The sequence below is a fragment of the Aplidium turbinatum genome, chromosome 1, assembly GCF_918807975.1.
Source record: "Aplidium turbinatum chromosome 1, kaAplTurb1.1, whole genome shotgun sequence".
Taxonomy (NCBI): domain Eukaryota; kingdom Metazoa; phylum Chordata; class Ascidiacea; order Aplousobranchia; family Polyclinidae; genus Aplidium; species Aplidium turbinatum.
The window spans coordinates 30,667,252-30,682,376 of NC_137472.1; the positions used below are offsets into that span (position 1 = coordinate 30,667,252).

Genomic DNA, 15,125 nt, shown 5'->3' on the forward strand with positions numbered 1-15,125 from the left:
GGTGAGGAAAGATCTGATACTGAGATCAGCTTACCTGATGCCATCGCCTAAAAACGGAACTTACTTTGCTCAGCGATGTTAAGTGGAAAAACCGCAAACTCCGTTCAAAAGGTTGCTGGGCTATGATCGCAAATAAACCCTCAAACACTAGATCATTTTAAAGAAACGCGAAAATTCGTGCTCTGCCCTTGCCTCTCGGTTTCAGCTGCATCATCACAACGTTCTTTTTCTGCTCTAAGACGCCTGAAAACGTGGTTGAGAAGCTCAATGACACAAAAGAGACTAATGGTACTTATTTTGCGTTGATGCATGTCCACCAAAACATTTTGGACACTGTCGATGTCAAAGAACTCATGACACAGTTCTTAGAGAAAACACCTGAGCGAAAATCTATCTTCGGAAGCGTGTGAGAGCACATTTTCACAAACTGTCGTTTTCATTCTTCATTTGTTACAATTTACAATGTGTGTGTTTTGGCGCCGTTTTTTTTTTTACACAGGAGATGACCGAATGCCCACTACGTGTTTAAAATGTTCTCCCACATAAGGGGGTCTGGGGGGCGAAGCCCCCCAGAAGCTGACAACACTACGGCAGCTTCAGCCCCCCCTAGAGAAAAATAGTTCCCGCGCCACTGGGCTCACATGTTTTCTCCTGTTCTTCTTTTTTAAATTTTAGTGATCTAAAGGCGGCGTGCTCAAAATCTTCAATTTTTCAATCATTAGAGAGAGCGAAACCTTTCATATCGCCTGTTGCGAGAATGTTATATGGTATAATTATGAACAATGCGAATAAAGTAGCACCATAACAATCTAGATTAATTACTTGATGTCAGAAATGAATTATGATGTAAAAAGCTACTTCACATTAATCTTTAACTAACTATAGTGTCGGTCAACGCTTTCAAGTTGATATTTTTTACACAAAACAATTTAGGCTCAAAAGTGTTTCGATCCCAACCGAATTCTCAGTATTAATAGTGAAAAGGCTATGTCGACGGCAGTCATAAAGTATAACCACCAGACTGCAAAAGCAACCTACAATTATGATTCAAGTTTTCAAGTGTGTCGTTGAGTAACGCACGTTGAAAACCAAACAGCAACAAAAAAATTACCAAATTCCTGGAGCAATAGCTACACAACATGACTTTTTTTAATTTAAAAATAAGTAGAATTTCCAAAACTTTTCCAAACAGGGTTAGTTACTTGGCTGTTGGCCCACTGTTGGCCAACTGTTGTACCAACTGTTTGGCCTCATGTTGCCCACTGAGTTTCCAGTCCAGATGCTACTATTTAGAAGTCCATGGTGTGACATTGTGACAGACAGCGTGGGCAGATAACACTCGTCAACACGATTTTTGCTATTTAATCTTTGAAAACTGATATAGAGTAATTTTGAGGTGCTGAATCTGACTTCAGATTGATTCTATCACGTCAGATTTTTGAGATATGATAGCAACAAATTGCTACTTTTGCCAAAAGTGAAAGATTTGACCTTGCCTTTGTCACACATAGACACTGTGCGATATCCTGTGATCCGTGCAATGGGTTGTATAAATAGCTAAAATATATCCACAAGCTACAACTTTGATACCAATTTGTTTTTGAATTTGAATTATTAACTAAAATGTAATGATGAAGCTTTGGTAGAGAGTTTGCTTTGTTGAACTATAGACCAGTGGTTTTCAACCTTTTTGGTGGAACGGAACCCAATGAAACATTCCAAAAGCTCGAGGAACCCCTGTTCAATAATTTAATTGCCTTATGCAAAAAACATCGTTTGATTAATAAAATTAAATTAAAATACTCATGTTCAGATTTATTTATGTACAATAAAAATACAAACTGTAAAAAATTACATTTATTCTCATAAAAAAATTAATGAGAAACTTGAGCCTGGTGTTTCTTGCACAAGTCTTTAATATTGCGTCGTGTGTTTGACAGATACACACGAAGTTCATCTTTCACAGACAGCAAATTTATTAATAATGGCAAACCTAATCAATATTTGATTATATTTAAACAATATGCATATAATATTAAAATATACTCTCGGATTTGAACGTAAACTTGCGGAACCCCTAGACTTACTGGCGGAACCTTAGGGTCCGCGGAACACTGGTTGAAAACCACTGCTATAGACAAACAAAACAAAGTATCCTTAGCGGGTTTAACATGTTGTATCACACAGAGATATAACTTTTTATACCTCACGTGATCTGTTTCCACCGTATAATTAACTCGTAATCATTCTTGTAACACTTGTTCAGTTTGTGCTTTTCAGTCCCGAGTATCATTTTATAGTGCATAGTGTCAGATTTATCTTATAATTTTCATGCAGGTTTGAGTAATTCCTGATGAGGACACACGTATGTGTCGAAAACGTTTGAATTCATTTTTTTTGTGATATCTCTGTGTAATACAACATGTTAAACCCGCTAAAGTTACTTAGTTTTGTTTGTCTAAAATGTAATGACAAGCTAAAAGAAAAGTTGAAAGTATAACTCAGCACCTTTTGTCAATGTTTTGCATCAAATCACAACGATTGAAGCAAGTCTATGGCAATGCTTCTTCATTATTTAAGCTATTTTGGTCTGTCCAACACTAACCTTTTGCTTTGACACTGTGTGCTAGGTGATGAACGCAACATGAAATTTTACTCTTTTGGCAAAAACAAAGCATTGTTGTTATCACATCTATAAAGTGTGGTGTGGTAAAAGAAATCTGAGTTCAGATTCGGATTCAGCACCCCAAAATTAACCTAAATCAGTTTTTAAAATCCAAACCGCAGAAACTTTTTTTTTTGTAGACCAGCTTGATGTGTAAAAATGGAAATATGTTTTTACGTGACGTTTTTAGCAGCAAAACGAAGATTTTAAATCAATCTAAATGATGGTTGATTTTCTGTCTGGATATGCAGGATACTTAACAATGGTGGGCTTTTTCTATGGAGCAAGAGCAGTGTTAAAAAATTATGGACTTCACACAAAAACTGCATAGAATTTCAAACAATTGCTCTCCATTGTATTTTAGTTCAATAATTTTCTCACCAGTTACTTTAGTTTTTTACTGTATTTTCTATCTGTTATGTTTGTAGACTGCGTAAGAATATTTAGCACAAGCATATATATGATTTAGAAAGTATATTGAAACATTAGGTAACAGTAAGCTTCATGTTAGTTGACTTCAGTCTTCAAGCACATTTTTAACAAAATCATTCATTGTACAAAGTCGGTGTTTCCACTTTGAAATGTAAAAATCAATTACCAATTTAAGCTGATCGCGATGCCACACTATCGTTTGTTTCTTTGAATTCAATTTAATTGTAAATTATAGGAAAACTTGATAGTTATGTGTAGAAATTTAACCAAGCTTTAAATTGCAATCATGGTGGACATTTCGCTGAACAAAAACTTCCTGACATCACCTCCGGGAATATTCAAAATCCTTGAAATCATATTTGGATTGCTCTGCTGGGCGTTGACTGCTGAAGTATCTCCATACAGCTCCCCGCATCAATTTGTAATGTTTGTTTCTGTAACATCGTGGATTCTAACTGTGTAAGCCATAAGACTACTTAATTGTATTATCTTAATTGTATCTTAGTTGTGTAGACTAAACTATGTGGTAAATTTAGTTACGAAACATTTATACAAGCAGTAGTCACAAAACTTGCCCTCACCGTTCAACTCCAGTAGCCTACAGTCGTTTGCAGAGGTTGAATCAATGTAAATATGACAGATTTTTCTGTCTGCTATGTTTGCTTCATCTGTCATCTAAAGATCGTCTTTGCTGAGTTTGATTCTTATTTTGACGTGGCATGTTCTGCAGCAAAGTCTCGTTCAACAATAAAATTGCTTCTGTACCTAAGACTAAGACAGATGAGCTGGGGAAAAATTTGAATGACTAAAATAGATAACAAATGTAATCTCGTCAGGATCTGACAATTTCAAAGCTAGCACCAAGATGTTTAACAAAAAATCTTTACATTGCTTTGTCGGGTTTCGTTTTTTACTCACTCATTTAGCGAGAAAACTAAAGTTATAAAATCTTTGTTTTAAGTATAAGGCAGACAGTCGTAGACGTACGTTATTAGGGGCAGATCAAAGAGGTTTCAAAATTACTGATTTATTACATTTAATGATATTGATCGGTTTTTGTAGAGATAATATTAAAACCGGTCAACACACGTTATTTAAGAACTAAAACTTGTTACGTAGCCTACGTACAGTTTAGCCTACATAAGATTGTATTTTTTCGAGTTTTCATCACTTGGTAAATGATTGAAACTTACGATAAATTTTCCATCAGTTATGAAAAAAAATATTTTAAAAATGCTAATGCTATAAGCACAGTTGAAAGTGATAAAAGATGTAAGTACATTACAAATATGTAACCACTAATGAGATTTCATTTTGCAGAATACTATTCGTTGTCTACTTGCTGGGTCTTCATTCAGGAATGTGCTCTGGTGCTCCTTGGTCAGCCTTCGAATTTTTCTTCAACATTTTTTGGGCCGTCCTTTATTTCATTGCAGCCATTGTGTCGGCTGTGTACACATACAACACAAGCCAACTAATCGCTGCTACATTTTTTGCCTTCTTTACCTGCATTTTCTATTGCATTCACTCCGTGGTAGCTTTCGTCAAATGGAGAGGTTCGTTGCCATGGCAATCTGGGCCACCTGTGACTGTCAATACGTGATTTGTCACTTCCAATAAAGTAACAAAGATGCTGCAAAAGAAAATTTAAACAACTCCTGGGTTTTCTAAACAACTTTTAACTTTGTTTCAACTTAAAATCACTCTATACTGTTTGAAAAATTGTTTTGAAACAAAATTTTGGTTCTTTGAAATATCGTTTGTATATGCAGTAAAATTTGGTTTCTTTTTATTAAAATGTTTCTTATTTAAACTCGTAGAGACTAGATTTACAAGTTATGCATCACGAAAGAGTATCACGTTTAGATATAACCTACCTTTATTTATTTGAATCTTTGAACGACAAAGATAACAGCTCTCACAATTACATTAGTTAAATGCGTTGCGCCTTGAAATGGGTTCGCTAGTTGTACGATTGCTTTGTGGGATTTTCTTTGCCTACCCTTGCTCTTCTTTGGTATGAGCAAAACGCATCAAGATGTGTTCCCTTGACGATCGTTACAACTTTTGATAACGCTAACGCACCATGGACGATTTTTATAGCAAGCGATTTAAAGAACGTTTGCGTTTTGTCGCCTATATTTCTAGACTTTTGCTATGTTGACGTGTATTGTTTTCGCTGTAATGATCAGAAATAAAAACAACTAAGTTGAATTGAAAATTTGTCAGAGACCTTTTTTAAAGTGCCTTGTTTGTTTGAGGGGAGGCGGGCTTCTTGTAGACACAGAGTCATATTACTCTTTAAACGGTCCTGCCTATTTGTATTTGAGTGCATGGCCACTTGGGTAATCATATGCACTGGTTGCTTCAAAATATATCATCACATTTGCTTGTTTCCATCATGACAGTAGTGAACGCCAGGATTTTTATCGGCCCACTACATATTATAGTTATTGCGTATCTTTTACAGCTTTCGCTTTCTTAGTTTTTCAATACAACAATTTTTATATGGATATTTATGTTTTTATTACCAAGCTCGTACACTAATTTTACATTTTCGCAATTTCAAAAACGTATCTTTTGCACATAAAAACTTTTTTTTATTTCTGTGTCGTTTATAATGAGTCTGGTGAAAGCAGTTGTGGCTCGAGGTAGCCTATAGGTTACATAAATAGTTTAAATACTCATGGCAATCGGTGAAGAAAATAATTGTTCTTTAGGTCATCTTTTTTCTGCGACGTATTTAGACTTTATTTTTAAACGCAGTGATGAATTATTACAACCGGCATTTAAAGAATCAATAATAATAATCATGGATATGTTTGTCAAACATCAGTAGGCTACAGTTTAGCCCGCGGAAGAAGTAGTCTAAGTGTTTGCGGTACTAGCTTTTGCATAGCACGCACCCACATTTGCATAGATTACAGGCCTACCGCTAGTTTTCATAAGTTTGAAAGTATGGTTTGCATGAAAAGGAAGTAGTACAAGGTTAGGTGTGCAAGAATCAACACAAACTTTCTCATGTTGCCTGCTTTCTTCTGACGTCAAGAGAAAACTAAACTATTCCACTTGAGGTTATTTGCAACGTGAAACAAAAAATGAGACGTCCTTTACAAAATTATGCTTTTGCTCATGTATTGACATACAGAATATTCTTGCTTGTTCTCACAGTGTTAGCAGCATTTAGAATAAGAAATTTCAACAGAGGTAGCTCGTTCTTAACATGGTAGGATTAATACTGTGCACAATAATAAAAGCAAGGAAATACAAAAAAAATAACTGCCTCGTTTCAGTGGAGGATGAGCAATAACGTATATTATTTTTGGCTCATCAACGGGTTGCTCGCAAGGCCCACAATTTAAAACAGTTAATTTTAAATTATGCTTAAGGATCCCACTTCTATGTGATTCCAAAAAGCCTTGGCAGTTACACTACTTCTTCAAAGCTGACCAAGCACCTCCATGTGTTGCACACTGCTAAGAAGTGCAAGATGTGGTGGTCGAAAATGGTGCGTTACGCTTTTGCTGCCTTCCAATGCAGCTTCTACTCTACTGTAAGCTACGATATTTAAATAAAATAAACGTTAAAAACTGTTCAACTTGGCACAAACAGTTGGTATAGCAGGTTTTGAATGTCAGGTGATAGCAATGTTATATTGCTGTATTCTCTTTTGTCATAGATTGATACAAGATAATATTTAAAATATTACTGTCTCACAGATATTTTTCCTTTACCCTTTTACACGGCCATCTTTTTGCAATCACATTTTCTTCTTTTTTCAATGCTTTAACATTCATGTTAATGCTTTTCTTAGGTGCAGCTCATATTGGCCTGGTGTAGTTAAATAACAGATAATCGTCCTGAAGAAGATGAACTAACTTATCGAGATTTTCTTTTGACTTCAAATTTGTGTAATATTTGTCCAACACATGATCATCTGTGTGATGTTTGTACTTTTCTTTGAGAAAGATATCTTTCGGGGCTCCAATGAGATGAAGAAAATATCTGAAAACAATATAGCATAAAACATTTTATAAGAATATTGAATTAGGGAGGCAAAAATTCAATTAAACAGTATAACAACGACAGATGGACACAGTAAAATTAATTTAGCTTGTGTACTTTTGCACTGCTAAAGCAATTCCACGAATTTTGTTGACTAGAAGGTGTACTAAATAAATATGTTCTTAAGAGCATGGCATTCCAAAGACGCCCCAAGCTTGTAGTTATAGGCTACACAAGCTGGAAAAAAATACGATAACCTGCAAGTATATTGTCCAGATACTTCGAACTTTAAATAGGCTAGGCTACAGCTAAATTGCCCAGTGAATAAAAATACAGTATAATATACTGGTTGCCATCCAATTTAAAATATTTCAAATTTGTCAAGACAACTTTTCGCATTTTCCAACGTATCCTTGCCTAAGTTAAAGCTGCATGTCACCTGGAATCTTCAAGCATAGTTTCTTGATGAACAATGACATCATAATCTATAGCACAAGGCTGGCATAGATGTCTATACATTTTCCAGTGCAAATCTCCATTTCTTAAAGCGGGAGTGTTCACCAAATAGGAAATAAATTCATCAAAAGTCGCAAATTTGTGATCTACAATTAATAGTTTGTCAATTAAAATACCATTGTAGCCTACAGCAGTTGATTAATTGATTTGATTTTTATCCTCGGTCTGGGAAAGGTTCTTTGGGAGCTTTAATCCTATCCTGGCACTTTCGCATATTTTTCGCCCAACTCCATAGCCCTGATTTTTCAAACCAAAAGCAAAGAAAACTAAGCAACAACTATGTTTAACCCAAATTCCATAACAGACCCAAAATCCAATTCCAGTCCGCCGCGTTAGCTCAGTGATTACTCGCCCAGTTCAAAATCACGCGGCGCAAGTTCGAATCTCGGGGTGTGCGCTTGAGCAACGCATTTCAGGACTGCTCTCCATTCAACGGCACCTAGTGGATGGAATAATTTCCCGGCAACAACACTTCAACAATCGTAAAACTTCACTCTGCCAATCTCAATAACCGGCCCTGTTGTCAAGAGCCTCTACAAGTATGCAAAACTACCAAGAATACCCAATCAAGGCTTTGTCAGTCCGAGGATAAAGATTCAAAACCAACCAACCAGATCGGATGTCATTTGTAACAATATGATCAATTAATCATAGGCTACATACTAAGATTCGTGACTTCCATTATACAGTAGGCCTACAATCAAGAGATTTCACTTTCGATAGATGAAAACTTTCGATAACTTTCGACAGATGAAAATCAAGTAAGTCAATTGTTTTTTCTGTTTCGTCGCAGTAGTTTCCTTCACCATGTAGCTTGCTAGCAGTAAAGGTTTCTTTGCAAGCAGCGAACATAGGCTACTTAAGACAAGGCCTAAATCATATTTTTAATTTCTAATTGATAATTAGAATAGACTATTGAATCATTTTAAATTTTATAAATCAATTGAGAAATTATTTTTTATTTTTTCAAAACATTGTCGGGTCGGTTTGTTGTCAACCAAAAGTGATAAGCCAGGCTATGTCGCTTTGTTTGAAATTGGAATGATCACCCAAGTATAGTCTACCGCTATCTCTAATAAAAATCTAAAAATTGCCAGAAAGCATTGAAACAACACGTTTTTTCATACAAAGACAAAACATATTACACCTTTTGTCAACTTGCACACTTGGTTTATATACAGACTTCATCTTTTTTTCCTAACCCCATGTCAACCGTACCCTTCCCAAAACAAATTTCTGGCTACCCTACACAACTACAACTGTAATCCAGCCTATTCCATTGACAACATTTGTAATTTTTACTGATTGGCTAAACATAAACGTTTTAACTATTTCAATTAACACCAACCTGTACTACAAAAGTAATGTTATTTTTTTCTATAGATTTTCGTGCATCTTGGTTGTCCTTCATGTACACTGTACACTAGTATTTCAACGCTTACCTGTGAACGTTTCGTTTCCTTGCGATTTCCGCAACATTTTTGAAAAGGATTTGTAAAACGATATCGGTTTGTTGTCAAGTTTGTCTCTGAATGCGGAAAGAAGCCGCTCCAATGGTTCTCGAACAACAAGGATTTTTTTTACTTTTTTTTCTCCAAGTTTTCTTTGAATATCGTATGGATTATTTAACTGCAAGTTTCTTTTGAAAAAACGCTTTGATTCAGTCTGAAACCACAACAAAATAAAAAGTTTTAATATGTGTTTTCTTGAGTGAGTCAGTGTCATTTTCTATGTAACGTTGCAGATTTTTATGCAACTTAATTTGCAAACCAGCAACAGCCGAAGATACAAAAAGAGTAAAAACATCATTTACAGTAAATGATTCGGCTAATTCTGGTCATAAACTGCTTCGTGTACGTTCTAGCTCCGAACTAAAATAGCTCCAGCCTATCCAAGGTGTTCCACTTCTTCAAAGATGGTCACTGATTTTCAAGGAGTCGCGTACACAGTTTTACCATCTATTTTAACATTTAACATATTTTATAAGCTGTCGCTTTGACAAGGGATGTATTAGCTATTAGGTTTCTTTGTATCCTTGGCTGGGATTAGTTTGAGAGCCCAGCAGAATCTTTCCAAGAAAGCAGAGTAACTGGAAGGCAACGCCGTGTATTCTTAAAGTAAGCAACATCTTGTTTTTAAAAGTTGTTTTGTTCTAAAGGCCCTGGTCTCCCATTAGTACCAAACCCAAACAATTTTCTCAACGGCCCTGTCGGTTGGCTACATTGCACTGCTTTCCAAACGAAGCACGCACGTCACTAAAAAGCATCAAAGAATGTCATAAATACTTCAAAATAGTATTAAGGCTAAGCCAAACATTGGACATTCCTTAAAAACTTTGGGAAAATCAGAGTCGATAGACCCAAGTCTTTATCTATTTGGCCGTAGTGGTAATGATTTGTACATTTCCATTTTTTAATGTTTCTTTAAACACAAACTGTATCCAGTTTTACTCGATCTACTTGAAACAAATAACAGTAGATGAGATTTTAAGGAACAAAGAGAAGAAAACTCCCTTGCTAGTGGGTTCTAACCAAAAAAGTTGAACCCCAAGCCTCCAAATGCAACAGATGAAGCTTTAAAGATTAAAGTACGAATATAAGATTTATTGGCTACTCTACAAAAAATACAATTTTTAGGAATTTATTAGTGAGGACTTAAATGGACTGTAATGTTAGTAATTAATTTCAATGCAAAAATTGTTTTCTAAGTTACAAGTTAGTTGATTAACAACCCTGATAAAATCATAAACTAGCAGCCTGGAAAAAAAATTGATTTGTAGACTTTTTGTTCCAATTTGCTTCCGAATGACAACATCGCTTTGTATACGTACTTATCCTACACTTACCCCTGTACGTCGATTTGAAGACAAGCCATCTAGCTGAGCAAAGAGTTTCATCCAGTTTGTCATTCCAGTTTTTGGAATTTGACAAAACAAAACCTTGTAACGACGAGAATATATCATATGGTCTCGAACAAACAATTTGTTATCCACCATTCCTAAACATAAGTACAAACGAGTAAGGTTACAAAGTATGTATGAAGGGGAAAAACAGATAAAGGTGGGCGATTGTCATTCCTTTGTGGCAGCAAGGCACATTTGAATTGATTTAGTTTTGAATCTTTATTTTGGGACTGTGAAAGCCCCTGATAGGTTATTCCTGGCAGTTTCGCATACTAGTAGCCTAAAGGATTTGAACCACCGACGCAGGGCAATCATATAAGATTGACAGGTTGACAGGTCCAAGATTGACAGAGTGTAGTTTCCGATTGTTAAAGTTTCGTCTCTGTATTATTCCATTCACTTGGTGCCGCTTTGGAGAGCAATCCAGAAATACCTCAGGCGTCCTTCAAGCGCACACCCCGAGAGGCGAACCAGTCGAGTACCCAGCAACTGAACGGATAATGTGTGGTGCAGCCTATACGCTGCAATGTTGTGAAGTGATGGGCACTATTGAAACAAACGTTATATATTGACTGGACTACTTCTGAAAATAATACAATAAAATGTAGACAAGCTAAATTAATTTCAAACAATTTTCTTGATTTATTTGAGAAAAATGATTTAAGTCTTCGATTTCTTTATTTATATCATCTCACCAACACGGTGAACAACCTGAATGTACACTACTGGAAAATAAATAGATCGCTCAATCTTTAGTAGTATTTAAAAACAAAATTATTTGCTCCTAATAAAGTGGTTCTAACTAAAATTAATTTTCAGCAATTACGCAATTATCTTTTAAAATCATAAAACTTCGATCCATGAATTAGTTTCTCACCTTGTTTTCTGCATATTTTCTTGACGTGTTTTCGGCGACAATCCATGCGATATTGCATTTGTTTCATGAAAAGGTCACCATTGCTTTTTGCGGTTATTCGTTGACCTTGGAATTGCCATGTTACTATGATCGACAAACTGAAAGCAATCACTAAAATAATAACCCTGCTTACAAACCTACGCATGGCCACTGTCCGCTAATCTGCGTTTATACAAAGTAAAGGAAGATGCGTATTTCGTTGTGTAACATCTGAGATTTTAGGCTGCGTAGCCTATGTCAGGCCCGTAATTATACATTTTAGCTTGGGGGGGGGCTCAAAAGCTGTTGCGAAGTAAAAGGCTATGCACATAACATTTGTAGTTGCAATGAGTCTAATTTGCGGTTTTTCGGGCAAAGGCACGGCATATGTTATAAAGTCACAAGGTGCTAGATAGCAGTAATTTCGAATGATTGGGATAATTTCAGCCAAAACATGGGTAAGTCCAGCCAAAATGATTGCAGAATAAAATAGATGCAATATTTTTAACACACAACTTTGTCAGGAATGACCCTCGTGACTTTGTCTGGTACAGGTCTCCACCAAACCAATTTATCCCCTTTGGGGTGTAATATTCTCCAGTAAACGTCAAAAAACACTAACAGCTATCCAATGTTGATGGATTTGTTTTTAAGAGATATTTATGGACAATATTTCCAAAACCAACCTCTTACTCCATTGTAATTGCTTTCACCCGAGATGCCTTGCCAAAAAAACTCACCTAAATTTAAAAATCATTATCGTGCAATCTGTCTGGAATAACCTTATAACACCGACATACGCCCCATCGGCCTGACACTACAGAGACAGGCATGGGTGCGCCTCAACCGTCTCCGTACGGGCGTCGGGCTTTTCCGCTCAACCATGCACCAATGGGGAATGGCTTCTTCCTCCTCCTGTGAATGTGGTGACGAGGAACAGACCGCAGACCACATCATCAATGACTGTACCATCTTCAAGCCACCAAACGGAGTGGAAGGTCTGCGCGTCATAGGTGATGAAACTAAATACTGGCTGCTCTCTAGCAGCTTTCCAGTGTAGTCCGGGAACATCGTAAATCTGGAGTGGTAAAAGAATAGACTCTCGACCCCAGAAGCTCAGACGACGACGACGACGAACCCTATAACTATTACCCTACCAGTAGCCTACATCACAACTACAAAATTACAAGCAAGATAATTGTACAAAGTGACATAGGCTATGAGAATCAAAACAAATTAAATATAGAAAGTCTTGGGTCTGGGATTACTCATTTGGAAAACCAAATGTAGCTTGCCTGGCAGAGTTTGCATTGATGAAGTCCCTTGATATATCGTTTACATTCAAGCTAGAGACTTCTTCTTTGTGTACATGCAACAGCAATAAATTGTACAATTTGTCATGAGACATAGATGTTCTTAAACAAGTTTTTAAACGCTTCATTGCTGAAAATGAACGCTCCCTGCAAGCATTAGTTGATGGTGCTAACAGAATCATTTTCACCAGTTTTTTGACTTCCCCAACAGATTTGAATACAATATGTATCTCTTACTTTGAGTTTGGGGAGGCATTGCCCCCCAAGCCCCCCCGGCAATTACGGGCCTGGCCTATGTGTATCATATAAGTTTACTTTTAGATATTGTACTGAGCAAATGCATATCTTGCGGAAGGCTACAGAAAAATAATCTAATTCTAGACTATATCGAGTTGAATATTGGTTGGCTAGGCAACAAAGTGGTGGCTGCTTGTTTTGACAACAAAAAATTAGGTTCTTTTTTTAATTACAGAAAGTTTTGTAGTGCTGCTGATACAGTCAGCTTCAGAAGACAGTTAGCAAATGTTATGTAAAACATATTTAAACAATACTTGTGTGGAAACATAGTGGAAAGGTGTTTTTCTTAGCAAAATCTTTGCAGTAGCTATAGGTGTAAAGCAAGTATACGAGTAGTTGAACCAACAAGTAACTATGAGCATGCAGTGAATCCAGGCTTAATACTAATAGCGTAAAGCAGCTTATCGTAACAAGCTTTGCTAAGTTACTATTGGTGCCAATTGTCATTTTACGATAAACTGAGATGATTTACGATAAACAGAAGCTAGTCGATTAGTCCGACGTAATAAATGCCTTCATATCTCCTTCTTTAGATATCCCTGTCCAAGTTCCAACCTATTACAGTGGGGACAAAACTTCAAGATTTCACGCCTGGTGAACAGCTTCATTCAATCACGTTTGTTAGCAACCTAATCTTGCTCTTTCAGGAATCTTTTTCAAGTTTATTCTGAAAAATGTAGCCCATATCCAAAAGTTTTTCAAAGGCAAATTATATATTCTAAGTCACTAAATTCACTTGCTTCTTTTCATTCTCATATTTACCTGCAAATTGCTTTGACAACGTTGACAAACGTTGCTGGTAACTATCTTAAATAGGCTATATCCAAACCAGAAGAAAGCATGAATGACCGCTATAGGGCACAAATATGAATGAATAACCTTTGAGGAACAATAGCGTTTATTCTGCGTTTATTAGGCTTTCCAAGTAGCCCACAGTAGAACGGTAGAATTTACCCATATTATACTTTCTTTTCACACCCTGCATGGCTGCCTGAAAACTCGATGTGTGTAGTTATTGTTTGCTTTAACCTACGCAAAGTTCAGCATAGATGTCTTGTCATATCTGCTGTTGTTTATGCGAATACGCAAGCTAATTTTAGCCCCGCAGCGTTAGAATTTTTCCATCACCACTTCCTGTTTGAAACATGAAGCATGTCAAAGCATGATTGACTGAATTGAGTTTATAGACTTTTGCTGCAATAATTTGGTTACTCAAAGCAACTTAGTAAACACAATTAAATAAGGTCGCAAACACTCGGAGCAGAGGCAACCCCCTTTCACAAATATTTATTTTTGGACAATTTAGATTTAGTTTGCTTGTATTTTTATTGCTACTAAATGAGATGGAATGGAAGATGAAATGGAAGGCATATTTTGTGATGGAAGATAGAAAATGTCAAAGATGCAATGGGATGGAAGATTTACATGATGGGATGGAAGACAGTTTTCCATGATTCCACCCCAATTCCATCATTAACTTTCTAACACGTTTTTTTTTAACATAAAAAAAATGTATATTAACTCAAGTAAAAGTTGCTGTTTGATTACGTTTCTTCAACTGAAAAATTCGATTTTCGATTTGTATTAAACCAACGCGATGGTTGTTCAGGAAGTCAGCAACATTCCAAGACAAGCATCTTCGTGAGTAACATAGTTTCAGTCGTTTAGTATAAATGCACTACATTCTTCTTGAGTCATTTGTACGAAAACGTAAACAATCAATGAAACAATTTGAGAAACAATTACATTGTGTGGCACCAAGCAAGGCACTTTGAAAACCAAAGCGCTAACTGTGATAATAATAATATTTAATTAATCAAGTTTATTTTAGTATAGGCCTACTGTAGTTTCACATACCGGTACGATGCATTTGACAAAAGTCCGAGACAAAAGTAGTAGGGTACGCTACATCAAACACATAGCCTTACTTTTTCGCCATATTGAAGCTACATCTTACAGAGAGGTACAAAAAACATGCGGCTATCTAAGACAAGGCACCCAAACAAATATAACTTAAATCAAATTTAACTGATAGAATAAAAAGTAGCCTAGTAAGTTAGTAACAAACTCCTAACACACACTGGACAGTGGACATACATC

At 36.2% G+C, this 15,125-nt stretch overlaps 2 protein-coding genes across 2 annotated transcripts; one reads left to right on the top strand and one right to left on the bottom strand.

Moving 5' to 3' along the window:
• The first annotated feature begins 3,337 nt into the window (after nucleotides 1-3,337).
• Nucleotides 3,338-5,700, top strand: LOC145778242 (MARVEL domain-containing protein 1-like). Its single transcript, XM_082589701.1, has 2 exons — nucleotides 3,338-3,556; nucleotides 4,418-5,700. The coding sequence occupies exons 1-2, from the start codon at nucleotides 3,384-3,386 to the stop codon at nucleotides 4,698-4,700; spliced, it is 456 nt and encodes a 151-aa protein (XP_082445827.1). The 5' UTR covers nucleotides 3,338-3,383; the 3' UTR covers nucleotides 4,701-5,700.
• Nucleotides 5,701-6,918: 1,218 nt separating this feature from the next.
• LOC145764682 (carbohydrate sulfotransferase 9-like) lies at nucleotides 6,919-11,443 on the bottom strand. The gene is made up of 5 exons (XM_082576335.1): nucleotides 11,398-11,443; nucleotides 10,464-10,615; nucleotides 9,061-9,283; nucleotides 7,542-7,704; nucleotides 6,919-7,102 (listed from the first exon to the last, which is right to left on the bottom strand). The coding sequence occupies exons 1-5, from the start codon at nucleotides 11,441-11,443 to the stop codon at nucleotides 6,919-6,921; spliced, it is 768 nt and encodes a 255-aa protein (XP_082432461.1).
• Nucleotides 11,444-15,125: the final 3,682 nt, after the last annotated feature.